The sequence below is a fragment of the Diadema antillarum genome, unplaced genomic scaffold (genome assembly GCF_040938485.1).
Source record: "Diadema antillarum isolate AM-2024a unplaced genomic scaffold, OU_Dant_1.0 seq00000926_RagTag, whole genome shotgun sequence".
Classification (NCBI taxonomy): Eukaryota; Metazoa; Echinodermata; class Echinoidea; order Diadematoida; family Diadematidae; genus Diadema; species Diadema antillarum.
The window spans coordinates 190,811-217,496 of record NW_027271777.1 but is presented as its reverse complement, the minus strand read 5'-3'; the positions used below and the strand labels follow the sequence as shown (position 1 = coordinate 217,496).

Here is a 26,686-nt window from a genome sequence, read left to right as displayed (position 1 = left end):
CCCGGATAACTACCCCCCGGAGAACTACCCCCTGGGCAACTACCCCCCGGATAACTACCCCCAGGATAACTACCACCCGGATAATTACTCCCCGGATAACTACCCCCAGGATAACTACCACCCGTATTACTACCCCCCCCCCCCCATAACCATACCCCGAACCCCCCCCCCCCCCCCCTCCTGATACTTACCTACTGGACAACTCTCCCTCCCCGCCCGCCCCCCCCCCGAAAGTTACCACCCGTTGTAATTTTTCCATAAGTTCATAACACCATATCAGAAGATGCACCTTTCTCTTACACTGTCATCATTTGTGACCCTGCACCTCAAAACAAACAAAAAGTCGCCAGATATGAATTTTTATAGTTAAGACCATATTCTGAAAGAGCAGACTTTAAGCTTTAAAATGATGTATAACTCAAATCAAATGGACTCTCCTAACCTATCTAAATATTGGAAAGAAAGCACAAACTCAGGAAAAGTGGGAACTGAGAAAAGAGGCTCTGAAGTAGAATGTCTATTCAAGCGCTTAATCTATACCAAACCGTGCTGGCTGTGCGATGAATGGGACAAAAAACAGGAAGTAAACCACCAGAGTTACAACAATGAAGGGATTATCAGATTAAACTGAAATTAAGCATGCCTCATTAACACATTCTGTCCATAATCAATGCCAATTTTCAAAGCAGTATAGCGCTATCTTTTCAAAAGTTATTAGAGTTGAAAGTGAAGAGTGTGGACAAGGTTTTTCAGAAATGAAAAAGGGATTCTAAAGACACGCCTAATCACACTATTCTACCAAAAATGTTCGAGATAAACTGCTAAGAAAACACACTTTTCTGCCCGTTTTATGTTACCAAATTTTAGCATAATGTAAAAGAAGACCCGCTCTTTCAGAAAATATGAAAAAGTCAAGTTCGGCTAGGTTGACCCATTTCACTTATTTTCAGTCCGCACGCGAAATCAGTGTGTGCGACTTTATGTTCGTTTTGAGGTGCACGGTCACATTTACTATTTTGGCTTGTCATTTTCTACCGTTATAACACATTAGACGATAAACAAAAGAAAAGGAGAGTTGATTTCACTGCAATTCATATTCCGTTAACATTAGCGAGGGACCCTTCGATATAAAGCCATAATTGCTGATAGGATCCGGGCACGGTTTTATGAAAGTTATCAGTCCTGACAAGCTGTCAGTTCCACACAATTACCAATCGTTGGAGGTCGATCAAAGCAGGTCCATGGTAACAAGTCAGTGACTCGAGCTTATCAATCAAGCAGAACCCATGGTTTTATTGAAATTATTAGAGACTGACAAGATGTCATAACTGGCAACTTTTATCAAACGGTGCCCTAATCTGTCATAAGAGTAAAATTACAGCTTGTTTTACATACAAGAAGAATTGTGCTAGTTTTCAAATTAAATGTTCTCGACACGTTAAGAGGAAATCCAGTTCAAATATAAGTTAGTCTCATTAGAAAGAGTAAGATATTACGAGTTTAACGGTATTTCTTTTCTTTTTTTTTACAAAACACCCCTAGTTGTTAACGAAGTCTTTTGTCCTGCACCCTCTTTTTGAATAGATCTATAGAGAATTGTAGTTGACAGAATCCTTTTTACATTATAGGGCTGCTCTGTTTTATCCCGGCCATTTCAAGACTATTTTTTTTTTCACAAAAACTTGAATCCTTCTTGGAATAACATGCTCTTTAATATTTCGTAAGGGATTTCTAATTATCTCACCCAAATGATGTTTAAAACCTGAAGTTAGGTCTCGACCAAAACCAGATGATATGATTTTTTTTTCAATTCAAATAGCAAACGTTGTTCGAAAATAACAATGAGAGACGTACTTTTCTGGGGGAGAGTTATTGTAAGAGGGGTGATTGTTTGGAGCCTAATTTTAATAAGGAGTACTTGTCAAGGGAGGTAATGCTCTGCGGTGATCATACCAAGGAGGTGACAATCTCTTCCCACATCCTTGACATGCTTGATATACTAGTTGTTGTGCCCAATAATGCAGTAGGGCAATTCTGAAATGAGCGTTAACGGTATAACACTAAAATAGTTACAAAATTGATGAAACAATACAAAGAAAGCACATTAAGACAGAGACGAAGTACACAAATAATGATACAGTGCACCCCGTTACAACGAACACGGTTATAACGAAATTTCGTTATAACGAAGCAAAACTTCTGGTCCCAAAATTATCGCCATTAAAGTCTATGTACAAAGTTCGCTTATAACGAAGACGGTTATAACAAAATTTTCGTTATCACGAAGTCTTTTCTGAGCGCCACTGACAAAGAAAATCAAAAGAAATGTGCTCCGTTGTAACGAAATGCGGATCGCATTCGAAAATGCATAGCGGAACAAGCATTTTTAAAGCGTCTCTGCATGAGCGAACGCATCATTGAATGTTCACTCCCGTGTATCACGCACAGTTTCCGAGGGGAACTTGCGTTATTGTAATACAATAATCTGAATTCAGATAAGGTTTGTTTGATTGTTCCGAAGTCCTTTTATACAAAACACACAGATTCTGATACAACTAAATGTCCGTTAGTTCGGAAATGAAAGAGCGTTTGTTATTACGCACATTTTGGCGTTATTCCAAAGGTTCGTTAATCCGATAATAAAATATGGTCCTTATTTTTATTCTTATACGGTTCGTTAGTCCGAAAATGACAGGAATTCAAAACGTTCGTTAATCGGAACATTACCATGATTACAAAAAGTATCGTTAATCCATGGTGGAAAAAGGAGAGTACACTAACAAAGCTTAAGAATTGCAATTCTTATAATCGTCTTAAGATAATTAAATCTTCGAAATAACAAACCTTTCTCATTTTTTCATTAACAAAATTTCTTCGGAATAACAAACCTTATTCAATTTTCGGATGAAAAAGCCTTCGGAACAACGGACTTTCTGAATAGTGAACCTTTCTCTTTTTTTGATTTATAAACCTTCAGAATGACGAACCTCATTTCATTTTCAGATCAACGAACCTTCGGAAAATGAACAATATATTATTTTGATCTACTCTCTGAAAAAAAAATCGAGTGAAAATATTCACTCTTGAAGGAGTGAATACAAAAAAGAATGAATTTAGAGTGAAATTGGAGTGAATTTTGAGTGAAAATGTTCTTTTTCACTCGTTTTGGTGTGACCTCAGGGATCACTCCTAAATCTTCGAGTGATCCCTGACGTCACTCCAAAATGAGTGAAAATGAACATTTTCACTCAAAATTCACTCCATTTTCACTCAAAATTCACTCTTTTTTGTATTCACTCGATTTTTTTTAGAGAGTGAATTATGAACTCTCGGAATAATGATTCTGCGGAAATGCGAACCTTCACATAAACAAACCATCGGAATCCCGGGGATGGCGAAACTTCGGAATAAGGAGCCTTCGGAGTAACGTACTTTAGTTAGAAAAAAACCTTTGAAATAGCGAACTGTAACCAAATCGTACACCGTCATTTCTACACATGTGTGACAACACAAACAACTTTATGCTCTTTTTAAAATGTAATATTTAAACGAAATTAAAAAGGTAATCTCCCATTTCACATAGCTTTCCAGCGTATTATGAGGATTCAACAAACAGAATTTTTTATGCGTGGTTTCCTTCTTTTCGTTATACATTGCATATTACATTTGTTCGGTTATAACGAAATTTCGTTAAAACGAAAAAAAAAAAAAAACCTGCCGGTCCTGAGCATTTCGTTTTAACGGGAGTGCACTGCACATGAACACACACGAGATAAATCCCTTGTAATGAGAGAAAGAGGAAAGGTGAGTTATGAATGACAGGAATAGACTACTTTCACGGTGGACAGAGAAAAGCGAGAGGGAAGAGGAAGATGATGGGTCAAAACCAGGGCACGTGAGGCATGAGATATAAGCGCCTCAAAATAAAGAAGTGTTACATGGAGTTGTGGTAAACGATAGACGATTGTGGTTAAAAAAAAAATATTGCAAAAATTTTAACTCATTCCGAAGTGTAACATTGTGTTATGAGTGGTTCACAATCTACAAGCTTTGCCTTTTAGTGGACCTCTCTATTCTTTCTTCCTTTTTTTTTCAACTGAAGCATGACTTTGTATTTTTTTTTTTTTGCCAGTATGCGCTCCTATGTTTATTGATACCATTTATTAATTAAGACAAATGTTCTTTGTTTATGATGTATAAAACCTGATCTATCTTGTGTTATGTTTTTGTTGAAATAGAAAAAAAGAAGAAGAATGAAAATGAATGAATTGAATTGAATTGAAAACATTTCTTCAAAATGTCTTTAGTTCAATGGTAAAGGCATTCAAACTTAAATTTTTTTTTTTATACTAAACTATCAAGAGAAATCCAAAATTTCGGAACAGTAAAAGAAAATACAGATTTAGCGAAAATAGTTTTGGTTAAAGGCATTGACATTTACTGGATTACCGGGTAGGATATGAAGGGACAGCTTCTTTTTTTATGAACATAGAGTCAAAATACAGAGGGAGAAATTAAGCTTGTACATAAATCGTCCTAAATGCAAACGATACAAATCGTAAATCCTTAAGATGTTGTTTTCATAAGATGATGTATCAGTATGGCATCTCCGTGATTCCTGGCAAATAATACAAAGAACTTCGTTTCCTGTAGTAATGATATTCTTTTTATTAAAAGTAAGATTGGGGTGGGGGTGGGGGCAATGACCCGGGAGGTAGTTACCCAGGGGGTAATTGGCGTGGTGCACTGTCCTGGGGGTAATTATCCTCTTGATAGTTATAGGGGAGGGGGAGTTGTAGGCCTACTTATCTGGGGTAATCATCCATGGGAAGTTATCGGAGGGGGTAGTTATCGGGTGGAAGTTATCTGGGTCTAGTTTTCGGAGGAGGGTGTAATTAACCTGGGGATAATTAACCTGGTAGTAATTATCGGGGGGGGGGGGGTAGTTATCCGGGGGGGTGATTATCCGGGGGTAATTATCCGGGGGGTAATTATCCGGGGGGTAATTATCCGAGGGGTAATTATCCGGGGGGTAGTTATCGGGAGGTAGTTATCCTGGGGGTAGTTACCCAGGGGGTAGTTCTCCGGGGGGTAGTTACCCAGGGGGTAGTTCTCCGGGGGGTAGTTATCCAGGGGGTAGTTCTCCGGGGGGTACACTCTAAGAAAAAAAGGTTCTCAAATGGTTCTCGTCGGCTCCAAAATGGTTCTCATCAGATGGTTCTCGCAAAATGGTTCCGATGAGCACCTATAAATGGTTCCCAATCGAAATGGTTCCGTTCGTCACCATTTGCTAGTATGCGACCCAGTCCCCGAGTGTTACTTGTGGTACTCCTGCACGTCAAACAATATCTTTAGGTCCACTTTCATTTTTCCCCTTGCTGTATATTCGAATGTCAGATGTAAGAATCACCAAAACTGTGGTATTGGTACAAAAATATTGTATGTATTTCTACTGCTGTGATAATAAAAAGTACATATTGTTTTTATCGTAGACTAATGACTTCTCTTGGCTGCGTGCCAACTGACAGCTGCCACCATCCAATTTTAGCGCTCGATCAGATATGCGTACGCGTAAACGTACACATACTAGTACTGCACTGTAGGACTACTACTAGTATGTAACCGCGGCAGCACGCGCCGCGGCTATGTAGCCCTGTGCTGCCTGCCTGCGCCTATGCAAACCTACCACCACATAGCGGCAGAGTGCCAATGCAATACCATACATGCAGCGGCAGACGGCTATAGTGTAGACACTGTACACAAACACATCACTGACGAACGGCACCCGGTAACGTTAGACATTACTTTTGACAAAGTGGACTGGAAACGTGTCACTGTCAATTCCATTTTCGCCATGGCAGTCATCACAATTTAGGAGAAGAGGTAAGATTTTTAGTTTTAATGTGGTTTTATCTCATTTTTAGATGACATTCGTTCGACGTTGGTACAAAATCAAGTTAGAATGTTACGTGTTACATTCATCACTCAGTTTTCGTTTTCAGTCAGTGATTAACCTTTAACAGTTAACGGTTAGCTAGATCCTAATTTTAGATCTAATTTGATCGAAGCTGCTATCTTGTGTAATGTTTACCAGGTACAGTAGATCCAGATCTATCAATAACATGTTAGGCTGAGCTGTTAGTGACACTTTACAATTAGAAATTTGGCATAGCAATGGCTCATGGGCTAGCCCGAACAGACGCCGTGCGGGGCCGGAGCATGGCTGTCACGTTTTTACAGCGACTGGACCGGGCTAACCTTTTTAGCTAGGTATGCATGAAACGTTTAGACATTTCTATGCCTATTAAAAATAGAGTCTACTAACTCCGAAACATAGCCCAAACGCCGAACGCAAAGGTAACTGTGTACAAGGAGCGCCCCGGGGTAAGGTCTATACCGGTACCGTCTACGTACATGCAGGGTCTGATCCAAAAATCAAGGGAGCGCGACGGGACGGAAATTGAATGGGTTTTTTTATTTAAAACAAAAAAAGTTTAAGTGTTAGCAGCCATTTATTACTACAAATGTGTTAAGCTTACATGAAGACATCACACTGCACTATGGACAAGATCAGCATCTGTTTTGTTTCCATGGCAACAACAAATTTTAGTAGCGCGACGGGACGGACAGAAAAAATCACTGGTTTTTGTGAAGAAAATTCAAAGGAGAATTAATTCAAAGTTAATGAGCACTACAGACCATGTCATGTGGTGTTTGTTTGTCAATGTTCCAAACATTACTTGCACAAATAGAGAAACATCTAGATCTAATAGATTTTATTTTTTCAGTAATTTTCTCAAAAGCTGTTGAAGTCCGTCCCGTCGCGCGACGGGACGGACAAAAATGAACTATGTACAAAACGAATGGGAAATTCTAGAGAATCAGCTAATTTTCATCAAAATGTATCTAAACTTTGGAAAACACAGTTTTATAACATCCTAGTGTAGATTAAGCACACCAAGATTCAAACTACTAATGAGTGCTGAAAAATTTGATCAACAATTATTATCATAAGGCCAAAAATTCTCATTTTACAGGAATTCTTACACTTTTGGTACGGAAATCCTTGATTTTCTTTCTGGAGGAAAATTACTTTTCATGAATGATAATGTTGCAATGGCATTTCATTTGCCCAAAGATTGAATCTTTCCACCAAGATTTGATTACCAATGCAAAGGCTGTCTTTAATGACGATCTTGGCAACTGTGGATACTCTTCTTATTCTCTGCCATTTTTTGTTTCCAATTTCCAGCGAGAAAAACGAAAATGTGCCTCTGAGTCTGATCCAAAAAATCAAGGGACAGCGATGAGATGGAATTTAAGAGAATTTTTTTGCTCACAAAAAAAAAAAAAAATGTTAGCTTGATAGCAGCCATATGTATCAAGCTTGCATGAAAGCATGAAAGTGCACTATAAACAAGGCAGACATTTGTTTTGTTTACATGGAAACAAATTTTACTGGCGTGACGGGACGGAATTGAAAAAATCACTGTTTTTTTTAAACAAAATTCAAAGGAGAATTGTATCAACGTTGATGAGCAAGACTTGCCATGCTATGTGGCATTGTTTGCTACCATTCCATACATTACTTCAACAAAAGAGCATTATAGTTTTTAAGTAATTTCCTCGAAAGGTGTTGAATTCCATCCTATAGAGAAACGGGACAAAACGATATGCACTATGTACAAAACGAATGGGAAATTTTCAACACTGACTAATTTTCATCAAAATGTGTTCAAGCCTGTGGTTAACACAGTTTTACATGTATAACATTTTAGTGTAGAGTACCAAGATTTAAACTACTGAGAAATGATGGAAAACTTCAGTAACAGTTATCACTATTATAGTTAAAGATTTTCATTACACAAAAATCCTTGCACTTATGGTATAGTAATCCTTGATTATATTTTTCCCAGGAACATACAGTATTTATTATTATTTTTTTTTTCATGAGTTAAAATGAGACTCATTACGTTGCACGTCATTTGCACAAGCTTTGATTCTACCTCCATGATTTGACTGACTGTGCTATAAAGTCTATACAAGTTTTCAGCAGCAACAACGCCAGAGTTGTGGCATATCATTTTGGGGAAGTAATTTTGTGATAATCTTAGTATCCAGATGCTGTGTTTTTTTTTTCAATTTCCATCCACAAGAGGTTGAGCATCATATATTAGGATCACAGTTTTTGACAACCATGCTGTAGTTTTTCAGTTTTAAAACTTCACCTCTTTTTTTGAGTTGCAGTAATATTGTTGACATTTCTTTTGTTTATATAAATTGCATTTTTAAACTTGTATGCCAGAAGTGTCTAAGAATTGAAACAGAATGTATTTTTAGATGAAGAATTTTGAATTGTCAATTCCCCATGTGCATCCCAACATGGGGATGCTCAAAATCAGTGTTTCAGTATTGAAATTCAAACAATTGTCTAAGAATGCTTTTTTCCCCCATTTTTCTCATAAACTTTTTGTGGCAATTTTTCTTCCCTATTTCTCAGACAGGGTAGGAATCTGCATGTTGATAGATATCAATCTCAATTAAAAAAAAAAATACAGTTCGAACACATGGACAAGAGACTCAGGTTTATCTAATGCAGTATTGACTACCAGAGTAGACTGTGCATTTGTAATTTACAATTAATTTTTTTTTAATAAGATGTCTAATTGGGAATTGCCTTGCTAAAAATAAGTTGGTGAATTACATCATGGACAAACTGAAACAAAAAGTAAGCATAGATCTTAGTACATTACTCCAAACAGTAAAAGGCTATTCATGTACATGTAAAATGAATGCAATCTACAAATCAGCAGAACATCAAACTTTAAGGGAGAGTACAGTATTGGTTGAGCTTTTACATTGATACCTTCTTTTCTTTTTTTCAAGATACTAAGAAACCACTATATGAAATAATACAGAGCATACAATTCTAAGAGGAATTTAAAGTTTATTAGATGAAAATCAGTTTTGAAATGGCTGACATATCTCAAACAAAGTAAAACAAATAGTATCCATTGCCGAAAAAGGTGGAACCCACCTGGCTTTGTTTTACTTTGTTTTGCATATATCAGCCATTTCAAAACCAATTTTCATCAAATAAACTTTAAATCCCTCCAAGAGTTACATGCTGTTTTATATTTCATAAAAGGTTTCTCATTACCTCACAAAAATAGATGAAAACTTGATGTCCCATCTTGACCAAAACTATACCATCTCTTTAACTTCAATCAACCTCACTAGTCAATCAGATCATGGGATGGGGGTAGAGATACATACATGTATAATAATCTAAGAACTGAAGGGAAGATGAAGGATCCATAAAACCCCTTGACCACATACAATGGTTACTCTTTTCACAAGTTTGCCAATTACATTGTAGTCTTTTTATTCTGTTCAAGTTAGGGACACTCTTTTACTAGCCCATTGTGGTTAAAAAATTCCGTCCCGTCGCACCTACCATTGTTTACATGTGCAGTCCGTCCCGTCGCGCCTACCATTATGTACAGTCTGTCCCGTCGCGCGACGGGACGGACATTATGTTGGACAATTATAATTTTCTTATGAATAGAGAATTATTTAATTTAGTGTCATGGATATAGAGCCTCACTAATTCATTGATACATTATGGAATATGAGTGACCAAACTCAAGTCTATCATACAGAAAAAATAATTTTGTGTCAAAGTACTGAAAAACATGTTTTTTTAAGAAAAAATGAAGATTTTGACCCAAAATTCAACTATAATGAGAAAAATGAATACCAGATATGAATTGCTCCTAGGAAGGGTACTCTATGATAAGAATTGATGTTTCCCCTACTTTTGTAGTTTTTGTGCAAATTACTTGAAAACGTAAAGTCCGTCCCGTCGCGCAAAGAGGGCGCTTTTCACGTTTTATCGGTAATTTACGGAAAAGTCTGACGTCAAATATATTAGACACGTACTTTTCTGAAAACTGCAGATTCTCAGCTTTTATATGATATATAACATGAAATACAAGTATCAATTTTAAAATTTAGTCCAAGTGAACACTATTTTTGGATCAGACCCTGCAATAAGGAAATTTGTTCTAATGTTAGAAGCTTATAAGTTACAATGTATAACTGTCAGTGTTAACGTTAGAGCCAATAGAGGTCTGTCTACACTACAGCCCAGTAGGCCTAACTGTTAGGTCAAAATCTCTTCAGTATGTTTTCACTTCAGGCTTGTTCTTAGGAGTCACGCCGTGTAATGCCGTGTTCTGTTTATCGAATTATAGCAATGACATTGTTTTATTAACGCGGTGTAGGTCTATTGTATCTTTCAATTCATATATCAGGGAAGTGGACACACCAACATGCACAGAAACCAGGGAACAAGTAACTCTGGCCGGGACGATGAAGCAGTACGTACGTGTTTGGGTCGCTGGTGCGGTTAGGGAAAAAGGTAGACTCTACATTGATCAGAGAGACAGCCCGTGACAGACCGTCGACAACATCGGCCAGAACCGTAGGCTTAAACACTAGCCAAGAATGAGCTGGGCGGCCACAAGAATTCATCGATCAGAATAAGAGCGCGGGATAGCCCATTTGCAGCATCAGCCAGAACCCTGGGCTAGTCGAGAATGAGCTATGTGGCTAAGAGTGTAAGACGATACATCGACCAGAATGACAGCCTGTGATAGCCCGTTGACAGCATCAAACAGAACCGATGGGCTAGTCAAGAATGAGCTGGGTGACCAAAAGAATACATCGATCAGAATGACAGTTTTAGCCCGATAGCCCGTTGACAGCATCGACCAGAAACCTACGCTAGCCAAGAATGAGCTGAGTCAAAGAAAACACACTGATGCTGCCAGAGAAAACCTTTGAGAAATATGTAGATAGGGTAGGTAAGTTCGTTTGCATTGACTTATAGTGTATTTTATAGCTGCTCTTTCAGAATCTGCCGTCAACCAAATATTCATGTCAGGCGACTTTTTGTTGGTTTGTGTGATGGAGGGTCACATGTTTTGTTATGATCCCAATACAGTATTTGCAACTTACAATGTACCAGTGATAATGTTTCACTATAATTTGCATTAACAGCTTTGAATCAACTGTATTGGGGGGGGGGGGGGGGGTAGACGTAATGAGATCAGACCAGATGCCAATCTGAGAAGTGGAGTCATTCATAGTTCTAAACTTTAAAAGCACAAGAGGAAAAATGCTCTTTATAATTCTCCAGTCATTGTGTGGTCGATTTCTGCACACTTTTAAAGTTTGCACCTACACTGGTAAAACTTATTGCATTTATTCCCAAGCAGGAATTACGTATTGTGTAGAGAATTGAAGATTATATAATTTATTTCAAAGCACTGATGCACCTCTTGTCACCAGTTTATATTGCTTTTGCAGAAATACAAAATGTACATGTGTGTTGTTTAAAAGACTGTTGGCAAATTTGGTGAACAAAATGACAAATGCTAACAACATATTATTGTCATAGGCAGATTATAGGACAGCAAATTCAAACCTCAGCTTTAGGCCTGCATATAGTTTACTCTAATGAATTTGTTGCTCTGCTTTTAAAAAAAAGTGTAAATGAAGAGTTTGTTCGCAAAAACCCATAAGTCCATATTTGCCAGATGGAGATATTTGCGATTAAAGGTCAAAAAAATAAAGAGAACAATAAGAAAATTTTTGCTTCTTTTGACCATAACTTCAAAAATGTACCTTTATATGTAGTAACCAATATATAATTTAAAAGGTATTATTTTGTACTTTATGACAGACACCGTACTTCAAAATCTTCAAAAATGGACTTATCGGTTTTTGCTATCAAACTCTTCAAATTTTTATCGATTCCCAATGTTATATATTTTAGATCATGGCTGAGGAATTTTGTTCATTCATGCTTGTGAAACTGTGTGGGTGTGGTATCCTAGCTCTTTTCCCCTTGGGATTCTTATTATCCTTCTCATTATAAAACAATGTGTTCTTTTCTTTTCTTTTCTTTTTTGTGTGTGTTTTCGTAGGACATGCTGTAAATTGTCAGAAGTCATGATTAATCTGAATTGATACTCTTCTTGTATTTGCAGTTGTATAGATGTGTCTATGGTGCTTTCAAATTGCAGAACAACAACAACAACAAAAAAGGTCACTCGTATACAAAGATAAGTTAATTCAAGTTCTCGACGTTATGAATGTGAAGTGAAGTGAAGTGAAGTGAAGAAGTGTAAAGCTTATCCTATCCGAAGTATCATACAGTACCAGGAATATGATGTATGTTTTCTGTGACAATACCAAAGGTCCTGTTTAATGGAAATGTTTTCCTGCCCTTTGTAGTTGCTTTTAGGACAAATATGCGTTATAAGGAAAAAAAAACAACAACACCGAACAAACTAGCAACTATGTGGAAAAAGTTCCTCATACTATTTAAGCAGGTAATGTACTTGCCTTCTGCCTATCTTATGACTTACACAATTACTGTATCTCATCCATGCAGGAATCATTTCACAGAGAATTAGACATTTTGTTATGTAAGCCTGATGCACCTCTTGCTATTTCATATCATCTGTACAGAGATGTGTGATGGTGTTTCAAGAACTGCTCGGTACACAAACGACAAATATTGTGGAAAAAAATTAGTGAACAAATGAGAATATTTTGTTAAGAATATTTGACAGATTATAACATGACAAATACAAACCTCACCTTTAGATTGTAAAAGTGAAGGTGAATAAACACATTTCTGCGAATTTGTGAAAGAGCAAATTTCTATGGTTTTCAGTTATTGAGTAATGTTTCATGAAAAAATATTGGTGAATGTCATGTACATGTATTCATGCTTGTGAAACTGTGTGTGCATGGGTGTGTTATCCTTGCTCTTTTTTTTCCAGGGTCAATGATAATGTATGATATGCTGATGTATTGCTAATACATATGTATACATGTTTTTAACGTATGTTTGACTGATGAGATGAAATTCAGATGAATTCATTTCATTTCAAATGAGTTTGTGATGCACATTTTCAATGCAGATAGGTAATGTACCTTTAAGAATGGTGCCAGTGAAGCACCTTACCAGCACTGCATGTGAAACACACCAAAAATACACAGACATCAATTCACATACAGCTGTACTACATTCTAAGAAAAAAAAAAAAGGTTCTTTTGAGCACCATTAAATGGTTCTCAGCACTGTCACAATAGCGACACCTTTTTTGGAGCCTGTGAGAACCTTTTTTAAATGGTGCCTGTCAGCACCTTTTAACAATGGTGCCCATTAGAACCTTTTCCAATGAAATGGTTCTCATGAGCACCTTTTGAAAAGAGTCAAAAAGGTGCCCATCTTTAGTCAAAAAGGTGCCCATGGGCACCTTTTAAATGGTACTCACGAGCACCATTTCATCGGGAAAAAGGTTCTAATGGGCACCTTTTGCAAAAGGTGCCGACAAGCACCATTTAGAAAAGGTTCTCACGAGCACCTAAAAGGGTGTCGCTATTGTGACAGTGCTGAGAACCATTTAATGGTGCTCAAAAGAACCTTTTTTTCTTAGAGTGTAGTTACCCAGGGGGTAGTTTTCCGGGGGGTAGTTATCCAGGGGTAGTTATCCGAGGGGGTAGTTATGCAGGGGTAGTTATCCGAGGGGTAGTTATCCAGGGGGTAGTTTTCCTAAGGGGGAATTGCCCTAGGGGGTGATTGCCCTAGGAGGGTAGTTGTCCGGGGGGTAGTTGTCCTATGTTTGTGCAACATTGTAGCGACTCTTTTTGCCGTTCGGATATTCTGAGTACACACTGCGCACATACTGCTTTTATGCAGGATGCCAACCAGGGTCCCATTGCATAAAACTTTTTTTAGCAACCTTAGAAAATTCAGGTTGGGATTTGCCCAACCTGAATTTTTTAAGGTTGCTAACCTAAGAATGTAAAATCCGTTGCATAAAAACTCTGGTTGGGAGCTTCCAACCGGAATTTTGTGATTTCAACCGGAAAAAAAATCTGGTTGGAGTTTTATGCAACGGGCCCCAGGAATCACGCTGAATCACAATCTTTTGTCGGCTCCGGGCTTTTTGAACAATGTTTCACACTATACACCTATTTCATGGTTAAAAGAAATCATAGAAGATTTTCTTACCTTAGATGATTTTCTTACCCCCCCTCCCCCCTCCCCCCTCCCCCCTCCCCCCCCCCCCCGTAGTTACGCCACTGCATTTGGGTGAAATAATTGGACAGATTTCTAACAAAAAAGCAAGAAAATCTTTTCATCGCGGGAATTATGAGCATGTGGGGTGGGGCAAATGGTGCAATTGCCTTCCAATATTTCTTATGGGGGCAACATTTTTTTTTTCTTTCAAAAGCAAGAAAATCTTCTCATTTCGGGAATTAATTATGGGGGGGGGGGCGAAATTATAATAATTATGCTTGCCCCTCCAATATTTTTATGGGGGCAACTTTTTTTTTTCTGTCAAATAAAAGGTAAGAAAATCTTCTCGTCTCTGGAATTATGGAGGGGGGGGGGGCAAAAATCTTATGATATGCTTGCCCCTCCATTCTTTTTTTTTTTTATGAGGCTAATTTAGGGCTCGCTCTTGGGCTGGCAATATGGATTGGTCAGAAGTAACCTACATAGACCCTACATACTTGTAAGTAGCACACGTACATGCAAACGTGTACGTGTTCCGTACCGTACGGATGTACAGTACGGTCGATACATAGTAAACACTGTATGGAATACTAGTAGATATGTATGAAATCAGTGCTGCCAGAACTAGGGGTGCGAATTGTTTTACCCACGATTTTTTTTGTAATGTCCCTGGTGCAAAATTAAAAACAAAATAGAAAAGAATAATCATTTAGCGTCCGGCGTTGAGGTCGCTTGCAGACTGAAGCTTTTTTTTTTTTTTTTTTTTTTTTTTTTAAGGATCTGAAGGGGGGTGCGTTCACACCCAACGCACCCACCCCCCCCCCCCCCCTGGTGACGCCCATGAAAACATAAACGAAGACAATAGCCAATTACATTTCTTTTCCACAATGTATATTGTGACGGATACAAGTTGCTTTTTCTAAAAACGTTACTTAGGCATAATCACAATCCTTAAACGTGTTCCAGGCCTTTTTTTCTTTCTTTTTTTTTTTTTGATAAAACACAACCATGTTTCATTTCGCGTGTATAAGAACGTCGATTTGAAACGCGTAGGTTGAGACCACGATTACCTTCATATTTTCGAATAGATAAACGCAATGCCCTTTTGAAACGCATTTTCTCCAAGATGCCCTGGTCAATTTCCATACTATACACGCCACCGCACCGCCTACAACGTAAACAAGCAAGCAAGCAAGCAAGCAAGCAAGCAAGCAAGCAAGCAAACAAACAAACAAAAACAATTAAACAAACAAACAACACTCTTCTTCCCAGGTCGAACCGCGCAAAGTATGAGTTCCCAGTCACTTGAGTCGTGATATAATACGCGACACCCCGAGATCAGAATCGCGTTCCCTTTAGGCTCTATCACGTCCAAAGGCGTTCTCTCTTACTTAACTATAGATAAACGCATCCTTAAAATCTACTCTCGTATATAATCTACGCAACGTTTGGCTTATAGATCGATAGACGAGCAAAGGGTGACATTCTTACCTGGGATTTTCACTGGAGCTCGACATTCTTCCAAGAGCGCGAGATAAAGACCGAATGAAAGTTATATCCCTCGCTATAGTGTAATGAGACGGTATAACCTACAGGTAGCTGGGCTCTTAGTGCACAATGAAATATCCATCCGCGCAAGCAGTATTCATGTATATAACAACAGTATATTTATATCATACTGCAAGATGCGGGAGTAGAGGTGTATTAAGAATCTCTCGAGTCAAAGTCTTCATAAAAAAAACATATGTTTTTAGCTTTTATCTGCTTTATATTTTTATATGATTGTACTGGATGTTTTCTTTCGTTGTCAGAATTTACCCGCGCATTGAACGAAGTAGGCCTATTTCTCAGTCGGGTTTTCCAAAGTAAAAGAAGAACTGGGAAATTTCAGTTTGTTTGTTTATTTGTTTGTATCCGTTTATTTCCGAATCATATCGTCGGTTGAGAATGATAAGGGCGTTAAGTGACCACAAAACCCATTGTGTTCTCATTCTCAACAGACGATATAAAAACACATACAAGTAAATAAAGTATCAAAATCATGCACATGAAAATAAGATACAGAGGATGGTCCAATTTCGATGATGATTAGAATGTCACTGTTCTTTATTGGAGTCCTTCGATTAGTTCAGTTTAACAACAAAAAAAGTGAATACATCTTGTACAGTACAATGTACTTCATTTTTGGTTTACCAAAACAAAAGAAATAAAACGAAAAACATTAGGAGGGGGTGCGTGCGCCCCTATAATTTTGCCAAAAGGCGCCTCCCCTTTACGAAATTCCTGGGTCCGCCCCTGTCCCAATATAGGTGTAGACCTACGTCCGAGACAATGCGAGATGACAGCATCTCACACAATTGGCAAAATTTGAAATGACTTGTTTGTCACAAAATGTCAAAATGTGTTGGGTGTTTTATTTCACTGAACTTAGGTTTCATTTGGATGGACGGCTAACTAAATTGAGCAACCATGCATTCACTATCTATAGTCTTATTCAAGTCTTCGGACACTGTCGGACGGACGAACGAACGGACAACGCAAAAACATAATGTCTCCGGCGACACTGACTTCGTGGCGGAGACATGAAAATGTCATTTGTATAATGGCATAATGGTATAATATTGTCTAGGGATAGTAAGCTATGGCCTATATATGCAATGTGATGACTGATAAGCTGTCTTCTTCTCAGGGGCTACAGTATCACATTGGGTGTACAGTTGTACTAACTTAAATTCATTTGCAGAAAATTATGTGAATGATTTGGTGGGTAGTGACATACAGTATGCAATTGTTTGAGGTCGCTTTATCTAACTTGCAAATTTGAAACAAATCATAACAATTTCATTACAAACTTCAAAGGAAAGGATGTAGACATTACAGAAGAGGCTACTCTTGAGAGTGATGTATACGTTTAGGCCTCAGTGCTTCTTGACTGCTTATGCGCACATGCTCTTTGAATCACGCCCTCTACGTCTTGACAAAACGCAACGATCAACGAGACGTATGGGTGCAGTGATGGAAGAAGCGCTATCTTATGAGCATATAACTCTACCTCCACCCTCAAGTTGTAGATAAATCACAAGGATATCAATCATGAAGTGAGTTCATTCAGTCTGTGTAGATAATGAGATTTTGTACTTTGCCGATTTTAATTTGGATAAGGGTGAGAATCAGAAAGACTGATTGCGGGTCTTGATCGACAGATATGTATTATAGTAGTCCCATGTATAATCATTTGTGTTAGCTGTGGATTCTACTATGTATGGTAACTACACGCAGCCTGCACGTCTATTCCTTCGCAGACGTTGTTATTTTTCAGCGGTGGGTGTGCGTTTCCTTCATGAATATCTTTATTAATCGTGGAAAACTAAAATATAAGGAATCCCCATAATCTATGATAATCATTCAATAATCGGTATGCGATTTTTTGTTTAATTACGTCAAAAACTCACCGAAATCCGTGGCTAAAGTCAGGTCTGCAAACGTCCGTATTACTTCACTCCTTATCTGCGTGTTTACTGAATGGCATTTACTCTCGTATCCTACAACGTAGCTAGTCGGGGAGCGGAAGTGATGAGCTAGTCGGGGTGACCCATAAAAAGGTCAAATCATTGCTGGCGCGGCGCAGCACGCGCGGATACGAGTGCTGTAGCTTTACGTACGTAACACATAAAACTCACGGGTGCACAGGCGTGCGTAAAACGCAACCACTTCCGGCTCCGCATGCGTGGTAGTTTGTAGATTTTATGAAGCTCTCGAAGGAAAAGATGCCACCGCACAATCTACTCCGAAAAATTCAACAATAAGGTCTGGATACCAACAAAACGCCAAATTCAACTCAACCATCAGGAAAATACGCTGTAGGTGAGTGGTAAAAATTATCTTACTCTTAAAATCAAACGAAATAAAAGGCATTTTATGTGATTTTGCCGTCAATAGTGACGGTCGTTTACAACGTGTAAACACTAATACATGTCAGACCGCTGTGCAAAGCACAGCGGTCTGGTCAGGCTACTATGTATGGTAACCGCACAGCATGTAGTTGTCGTACCGTAGGGCCTACTACAGGCGACCCCAACCAACCGCCCTCCAAGCCCAACCCGTACCGGGCCGACCGAGTCGGGGTCGCATGGCAGCCCTATGGCTATCGAAGAAACACCTGATATGGCTTAGCATTCTGGTGACCAGAGACCGAGATACATGGTTTAACACTGAAAATCATAGCCGTAATGTTACTGTTCGTTAGATGGTATGGTATGGTTTATTAAATGAAATGTTCTCGCAGCCAAAAGGCTGAATTGCAACATTTGTTCACACAATACATACAATGTAGTTGATTAAAAAAAGGAAGTATTTACAGTTTTCAAATCATTCATCACTATTTAAAGAATAACAATTAACATCATTTACAACATTATTCATTATAAAATATATTACATTCACCACATTCAACACACTGTACGTTAGAAAAGATAGGGCCTTGATATACAGTACTTAAAATTACAATCATATCATCAATGTCCACTGAATCAGAGCCGCCGAAATCCATTTAAAAATTACAATACGATCTGATTTAAGAGCCCAGTGAAAGATTTTATCCGAGGTTTTAGTCCTTTGTATCGTAGTACAACTTACACAGCGCATGTGCCAACAGCCTTGCTGTCGATTGGGCCAGGGTATGGATAAAACATAACACATATAATACACAATGTATGCGTGTAGAAAAAAAAAGGGCAGCTTGCTGAGAACTGAAATGAATATTCATTCGCGCATGTACAGTTCATTTTATTTACGTGATGTGTTCAAAATGGAGATTTGCATCTCGATCTTGCGGAGATGGTCTCAAAGATGATGATGATTAATCTTGTTTTCGTAGGTAATAAATGGTGAGTGATACATAGTTGCCTAGATACAATATTCAACAATATGGTATTTTAACATGTGGCTTTTCATTTCGAATCCAATTGTGGTTTTGAACAATGAGTTGTTTACTGAATTGCAAGCATCGCAGTGCACTTGATTTCTTCACTAAATTGCATACAAGTCTTCGGGTGCTGTTACTGGTTACAGTGCCCCGCGCCGGGGTTACTATTTGTATGGTAGCTCTACTACACATCGACCACCCTTTTTGAAACCGACCGGGTAGTTTGGCGCATAGAACGCTTAGTACGCACTGCACTGCGTGCAGAGTAAATTAAAATGTATTGGCTTTGACCACTGATGAGGATGTGTGGGAAAATGCAAAAATTCACTGTTCATTAATGGTTTGAATCAAGGAAAAAATTTTGAATGAATATTCTAACCAAATCGTAATGTAATGTCAATGCATTTTCTAAAAAGCTTCATACAACACGGTGTACAATACAACTCGGTTTGTGTGCATTGTCAATGCAAAAACAGCGGTCGATCTAAAAAAAGAAGCGGCACTGCGGAGAGCTGAAAAGAGGCCAGTCAAGTTTGACAGCGATATTTTTGCACTGAAACTTTGAATTGAAAAGGAAACAACAGCATTTGATAGTGCTGGATTTTCTCAATCACGTACCGGTAGGTCAAGTTTTTACGTGAATTTCAGTGTTAGATATTCTTATCAAGCAAATAAAGATTAGGCGGTTGATGAGTAGTAGATCCAACCTATAAATTTAGAATCAGTTCTATGTACTGTTGATGTGTGATGATCGCGTTCGTCAATCTAACACAGTATATAAAAGTCACTTTGTTTCTGTTGATATAGGGATATTTTCTTTCTTCTACTTTTGTTTATAATCATTTAAATTTCTAGCATCTCAAAAAATGTTCCAAAGGGATAACTAAGTTTTAGAGCAGCCAGCTCTCAGCTCGCTCTAATTGTGTTGTCCCCTTTGGTCTTTAAGTTAAACTCTTATTAAACCATTTTTATTAGTTACTTGAGTGTAGGGACTGGAAGCAAAGCTTATTTGTCCCTCGTTGCAGTTCTCTCCCGTCTCAGGTAGGGTTCATACTTTATTGTAATACACTGTACATGTATTACTCCAGTATCTTTCTAGGGAAGACTTGAATTGGTTTATGGTGGTAGCGTTGACGACTTCCGTAGGTACATGTACTGTAAAAGTGCACATTTTCGCGGTGTTGAAATTTTTGCGCCTTTCGCGCTACCAGAAACTAGCACGAAAAATAACAACATGCAAATATTTTTGCTTGCCACATGTTCCTGTACTTGGTGTCTTGATTCTGCGGAATTAAAAACACGCAAAACTCTTCTTACCTGGCAGAGCTCGAGAAAAAAATAGTCACGCGAAAATGTCCACTTTTACAGTAGTGCATTCCAATTGTTTACATTTCTTATTGAGAAAGCAGACTGCCTCAGACTACAATGGACACATTGTTTGACAAGTTTGAGATCATGACCTCTTGTTGTTGAACCACTGGCCAACTGGGAGAATTTAGGGGGATTTACTCTATTGAAGCCTGTCAGGATTTTGAACATCTTTATCAAGTCAGCCCTCTGTCTTCTGTAAGCCAAATTGGGAAGATGCAGCTCTTTGAGTCTTTCTGGGTATGTCATTTGTTTCAGTTCAGGAAGAGGCCATGTTGCCCTTTGCTGGACTTTTTCTAGCATGTCCTCATCCCTCTTCAGTGTTGGGTGCCATACTGAGTTGCAGTATTCTAATGTTGGTCTCACAATTGTTTTGTAGAGTGAGAGAAAGCCCTTCTTCTGCAAAATTGTGAAAAATCTCTTTATCAGTCCCATTTTGATGTTGGCTCTCTTAGCAGCATCTGCTGTGTGTTTGCTGAAAGACAAATTCTCTTGAAACAGTACCCCCAAGTCTCTTTCTTCACTTCCACTTATGTAATTGAAATGGAATTTGTGTAAGTATCCAGTGTATAGTCATACCTGTGATTTTTTCCTTCTGTAGTGCACTACTTTAAACTTACCGGTACTCTCGTTGAATGGCAGCTGCCATTCATTTGACCAATTTGTTACGGCATGTATATCCCTCTGTAGCAAGTCTGAGTCAGTTTTGGAGTCCACTGTCCTGTATAACTTGGTATCATCTGCAAATAGCTCCACACTGGAATCAACTGTAGAAGGCTGATCGTTAATGAGGTCTATGTTGAACAATGTTGGTCCATGCACACTTCCCTGTGGTATGCCACTTGTCACAGAAATAGATCTTGACTCCTTCCTATTGATCCTCACTTTTTGGGTCCTGTCTGTAAGGTAGTCATCGATACAGGCAAGTAAGGCAAATTGTGGAATAATGTGGACATCTTATGGTGGTGTCGAGCAAGTGTCTGTAGGTGTCTCACAGCATGCATGCATTACTTGTATCATTCATGAACCTGTACCAGTAAATATATTTGCATAGTGATTTTCATTCCATTTGTGCCATCCATGGTGTGTTGATCATTGAACAAAATTCATAGTTAATTGTTCAGCAAAGGATCATCAATAAATGCTAAATTGTTCAGTGCTACTAATATTTTGAGTGTGACCACTAGAAGGACTTGTTTATTTTCAACACGTTTCTCATTCATTCCACAGTCCTCTTACTAATGTGAAAAACATTAACAAGCTCAATGAGCTTGAGGCTCAATATGGTGTGTCCAGCTCGGCGTCCTGGCACCAACAGTACAAGGACAGTGCCTATATCTTCATCGGAGGCTTGCCATATGAGTTGACTGAGGGGGATGTTATCTGTGTGTTCTCTCAGTGAGTATAGAGTTTAAGTCAGCGAAGCATTCCATTTGTGCTTAAAGGACAAGTTCACCTTCATAAACATAAGGATTGAGAGAATACAACAGTATTAGTAGAACACATCAGTGAAAGTTTGAGGAAAATTGGACAATCGATGCAAAAGTTATGAATTTTTAAAATTTTTGTGTTGGAACCGCTGGATGAGGAGACTACTACAGCTTGTGAGTCATATGCGTACAACAGTATAAAGAAAATGTAAAAGAAAATTCAACATATTTTCACTTTTTTCGCATAATAAAAGAGCTCTTGACTTGCCTCTTTCTAAAGGCAGGGGGAATAATATTACCCATAACATTTGTCGGCAACGAGTCAGGGGAATGTGTACTTTTTTCAAAAGATGGCATTTTGTGAAATTCTCTGTATATTTTCCTTATATTGTTGTACGCATGTGACATGTAAGTTATTCATACACTGCAGTAGTCTTCTCATCCAGCGGTTACTGCACAAAAACTTCAAAAATTCATAACTTTTGAACGGATTGTCTGATTTTCCTCAAACTTTCAATGATGTGTTCTACTAATATTGCTACATTCTCTCAATCCTTATGTTTATGAAGGTGAACTTGTCCTTTAAATTAAATGTAGGTCCACATGAAGCTTCACTGTTTGTACGTCTCTCTCTGTCCCTTCATTGAAGATCAAGAATCAAGGATGTGTGACAAAATGACAAATAAATTGTCGCTTGGTTGATAGACCTTGCATCTCAAAACTTGGTGAACATGACTTTTTTTGAAGTAATGGTCAGATAATCAGTTGAGTGATGTCCTGTCCAAATCCTAGCTGTCTTACCCCCAAAATAAAGCCACCACAGCATGTCAGAGAGAGACTATCCCATTTGATATAGTGCTTTGGCCGCCATGTTTTTTGTTCTCCTGAATATTTGACATTTTGTAGATATTGGTCTTGTTGCCCAAGGGACCATTTATGGTATGTATATACATGTATAGACATGCATCTTGGAAGAAGTTGCACAGACAAATGATTTGACACATTAATTTTGTCATGAAGTCATGCACATGTTCAATTTATTTTTGCATTATCATTGTCACTCTTATCTATGATTGGCAGGTTGACACATTCATAGAAAGTGTGATGTGGTAGTGAGGTGATTGAGCAGTCCAAAAGCCCAAATTCATGGTGGTAGTTAAAGTTACATCATGCTTTGAATTGGGCTATTGGACGAAAACAACAAAATATGGGCACACCTTTGCTTGTGTGGGTCAGCTTACATCCAGTTCAGGATAATGACCATTCAGGCACATGCTGCATCACTTGCAATAATGCAATTTTTGTAATTCACTGACATGATTTGAACCACCTTCGTGAATTCTGGTCAATGTGTTTACAAACAGATATGGAGAAATAGTGAACATCAACCTGGTGCGAGATAAAAAGACAGGCAAATCCAAGGGGTACTGCTTCATTGCGTATGAAGACCAGCGCAGCACAATACTGGCAGTGGACAATTTCAATGGCATCAAAGTGAGTGAGAAATTGAATGTGACATATCCATATCGTCGTTGGGGTGACAAGACCTTGTATCTGCATTTTTGGTGAAAATGACTTTTTTGGATTAATGGTCAAATAATAGGTTAAGTGATGTCCTGTCCAAATCCCAAATGTCTTACTCCAAAAATGAAGCCACCATGGCATGTCAAAGGAAAGGCTTTCCCATTCGCTGTAGTGCTTTGGCCGCCATGTTTTTTGGCTCTCCTGAACATTTGACATTTTGTAGATACGAGATCTTGTCGCCCCAGCGACGATATGTCAGTTTGATTACAGCAGTAACTGAAATGTGGTGAAGAGGTGCTTTTGTTGCTGAGACCAAACTGATGTCACAAATTTTATTCAAATCTATATACTTTCAAATGTACTCATTGTCTTTTAAATAAAAGAAAGAAAAAAGTGATAGTAAAATGCCCCTTCAAAAATCCCCTCACCAGCAAGAGATATATTGTAAATCAATGTCACATGCATATGAGTATCACACAATTTGTGAGATACAGTGTACTTTAAAACAAATAGAGTCAACCTTATGAAGTCAACCTTAAAGTCTAATAATTACCTAAGGTAAAGGTCTTTTAAGTCCTCTTCTCTATCTATTCTATTAATTTTCATCCCTCATAAGTCAATTTTTTTTTTCTAAGTTGAAGCTATTTCTTCAGTCCAAATAGATATTAACGTAGGCGAGGTTGACTGTATTGTTATAACTAAATTCTTGTTGCAACAAAGTTGAAAATTTAGGTACCCAAAATTTCATCTACATGTACTTATCTTATTTTGTTTGACTCTTCAACTACAGTGAAAGAAAACTGCTGATCCTGAGAACTTTGTAATAACTGGAGACCCCTAAAGAATTAATTTGATTTAGACAGTTCATGGAACTTTCACTGCATATTTGCTACTCTTACTACCACCACCTTTTCCGTCAATGACAGCTGAAGGGGAGAACACTGAGAGTGGACCATGTGTCGGAGTACCGCAAACCGAAGGATGACGAGGAGCTGGACGAGGCAACGCAAAAGCTTCGGGAGGAGGGATGCGCTCCCAAAACACCACCATCTCAGTCAGAAGATGAGGAGGAATTCTTACTTCTGCCACCATCTGGTAAAGGTGAGGAGTGGCTGATTTTGATTTCTTTGTCCTATGGTTTATGATAACCTGCCAAATGCTGTAATGGAAGAAATGGAGGGAAATGGCTGTGGAGGAGGAAGGAGAGAGTGTTTTTTCTTTCCAAATGCCCTAAAACAGAAACTATCTGGCAAATACTTAGTACCTGAGTCAGATTCTGATGTATTATGATACAAAACAGTATGAAATTTAAGGGGAATTAACCCAAGATACCATGATGGTATTCAGTGAACGCCGAAATATGTGTAGAAGACAAGGTAGTGAAGTTTGAAAAAATAAGATGCTTCATTCAAAAGTTATGACTTTGTAGATATATATTTTTTTTAATTCATGTGCCTTTATTGCAGGATAAGAAAGCTACAACAGTTTGCAATGTCATGGTAGTTTACCAATATGAAGCAGACACATTGGTTATTCGAAATATTTCTATTTCTAACAAAATTAAAAGTCCTTGACTTATCTCCTTCACAAAATGGGGGAATTGATATTTTTAACATTGAACATTTCAAACACAGATCCATAACAACTTTTTTTTTTACACTGCATATTTCCGCTTTAGGACATGATGAAAAGAAGAAGCCCAAGAAAGAGAAGAAGGCGAAGAAGAAGAAGAAGAAGAAGCATCAAAGCAGCGATGGAAGTGATAGTGACGGCCCTAGTACACCACCAGTCAAGATCAAGAAGGAAAAGCAAGACCCAGGATACCAAAAATATGAGAAAACAAAAGGTGGGGAGGAGATGGAAAAAGTTGAGGCAGATTATGGAGGCAGAGGAAAGCAGACACACAGCAGAGGCGCAGAGCATAGAGATAGAGACTTCTCAGGTGGTACTGGTGACAGGATAGATAGAACGAGAGATGGAGAGAAGAACCATTCCAATGGAAGGAGGCAGCGAGAGGATAGTAGCAGGAGCAGAAGTCAAGATCGGGACCGGGAGAGGGACGGGCAGAGACACAGACGGCCCCCCTCAAGGGAGAGGGAACGGGATCGTGGAAGACGCAGAGATGATGATGATGGACGCAGAGACCGGGAGAGGAGCGAGTCAGGGAAAGACAGCGAGCGTGAAGGGAAGAGGGACAGAGCGAGAGATGGAAGGGATGAACGTGAGGACAGATACCGACGGGAAGACTGCTACAGGGATAGGAGCCGGGAGGAAGAGAGGAGACGGAGATACAGAGATAGAGACAGGGACAGAGACAGAGATTATGGGAGGGACAGGTACAGGTGAAAAACTTAACTGTAACAAGCCACAGGTGCCCTTGGTAGAACACTCCTGTTTTGAAAGAGCAGAATCACATATCCTATATGTTCCTTGCATGCCCAGCATGTACTGCATGTGGATATTTTCTCTCCTCCCCCCCCCCCCCCCCCATCCCCCCCACCCCATTTTATGTCAAGTGGTGAGTGACCTAAAAAGTACAGGCACAATAATGTTGTCAGCTCTTTAGCTGTTGTGGAGGAAACCTTGAAAAGTTGAGTTACAGTCAGTGACACCAGCAATGAGATGGGTATGTCCAGGTTTCTCAGTTGCAGAAGTGATCTGTATCTGTTAGCAGTGGAAATACTTACAAAGTAATACTTCCACACATTCAGAGTGTGTAATGTATTGCGCAGATCATACCTACAGTGTATTTTTTTACTACACGGTAGCTAGAAGCCATGGTTGAAGACATTAAAACTTAAGAAGAGCATGCATTTCGTGTCATCAAAGTGTACTTTGGTAGAATTCAAAAATTTGTCGCTATCCCATCTGCTAGTACTAAAAGCCATCTGAATGTATGAAGAACTGTGATGTTAGGAAAAAGCAGTGGATCTACTGGAGGGGATATTTATTTTAGAGTTGTAATACTGTTGTCCTGTGAGATTGGGACAGTGCTTCAGTGTAGTGCATTTGGTCATTGTTGAATATTGTTTCAACTATAAAGTGAAATTTCAGATCCCAAAATCATTATCTATAAATAGTGTAATTTTTATCTTGATAAACTTTATCTGTTTTGCTACAACCAAATTTAGATGTAACGAAAGAAAATTTCAGGTCTCAAGGACTTCTTCATAACAAGACCCTATCGTCAAAAGTATTGCAAGGATAAAGGATCTTGACTGTCATTGGCAATGCTGGAAACAATAGAAGATGACAAGATTTGAAACATCTTTTTGGCAGTCAGCATGCATGATTCATGTAATGAGCACAGTATTTTGTTGTCGTACAGAAAAAAAT

At 38.5% G+C, this 26,686-nt stretch overlaps 1 protein-coding gene across 1 annotated transcript; it reads left to right on the top strand.

Annotated features, from left to right (window-relative positions):
• The first annotated feature begins 17,023 nt into the window (after positions 1-17,023).
• Positions 17,024-25,696, top strand: LOC139741382 (uncharacterized). The gene is made up of 5 exons (XM_071651965.1): positions 17,024-17,202; positions 21,627-21,794; positions 23,191-23,320; positions 24,277-24,451; positions 25,029-25,696. Exons 1-5 carry the CDS (start codon positions 17,198-17,200, stop codon positions 25,694-25,696), a joined length of 1,146 nt encoding a protein of 381 aa, XP_071508066.1. The 5' UTR covers positions 17,024-17,197.
• The last annotated feature ends 990 nt before the right edge of the window (positions 25,697-26,686 follow it).

Bases quoted from the DNA above. Each gene is read 5' to 3' on its own strand.
- LOC139741382 (XM_071651965.1), top strand. The intron at 23,321-24,276 runs GTGAGTGAGAAA...CGTCAATGACAG, and splicing joins ACAATTTCAATGGCATCAAA to CTGAAGGGGAGAACACTGAG. The intron at 24,452-25,028 runs GTGAGGAGTGGC...TTTCCGCTTTAG, and splicing joins TCTGCCACCATCTGGTAAAG to GACATGATGAAAAGAAGAAG.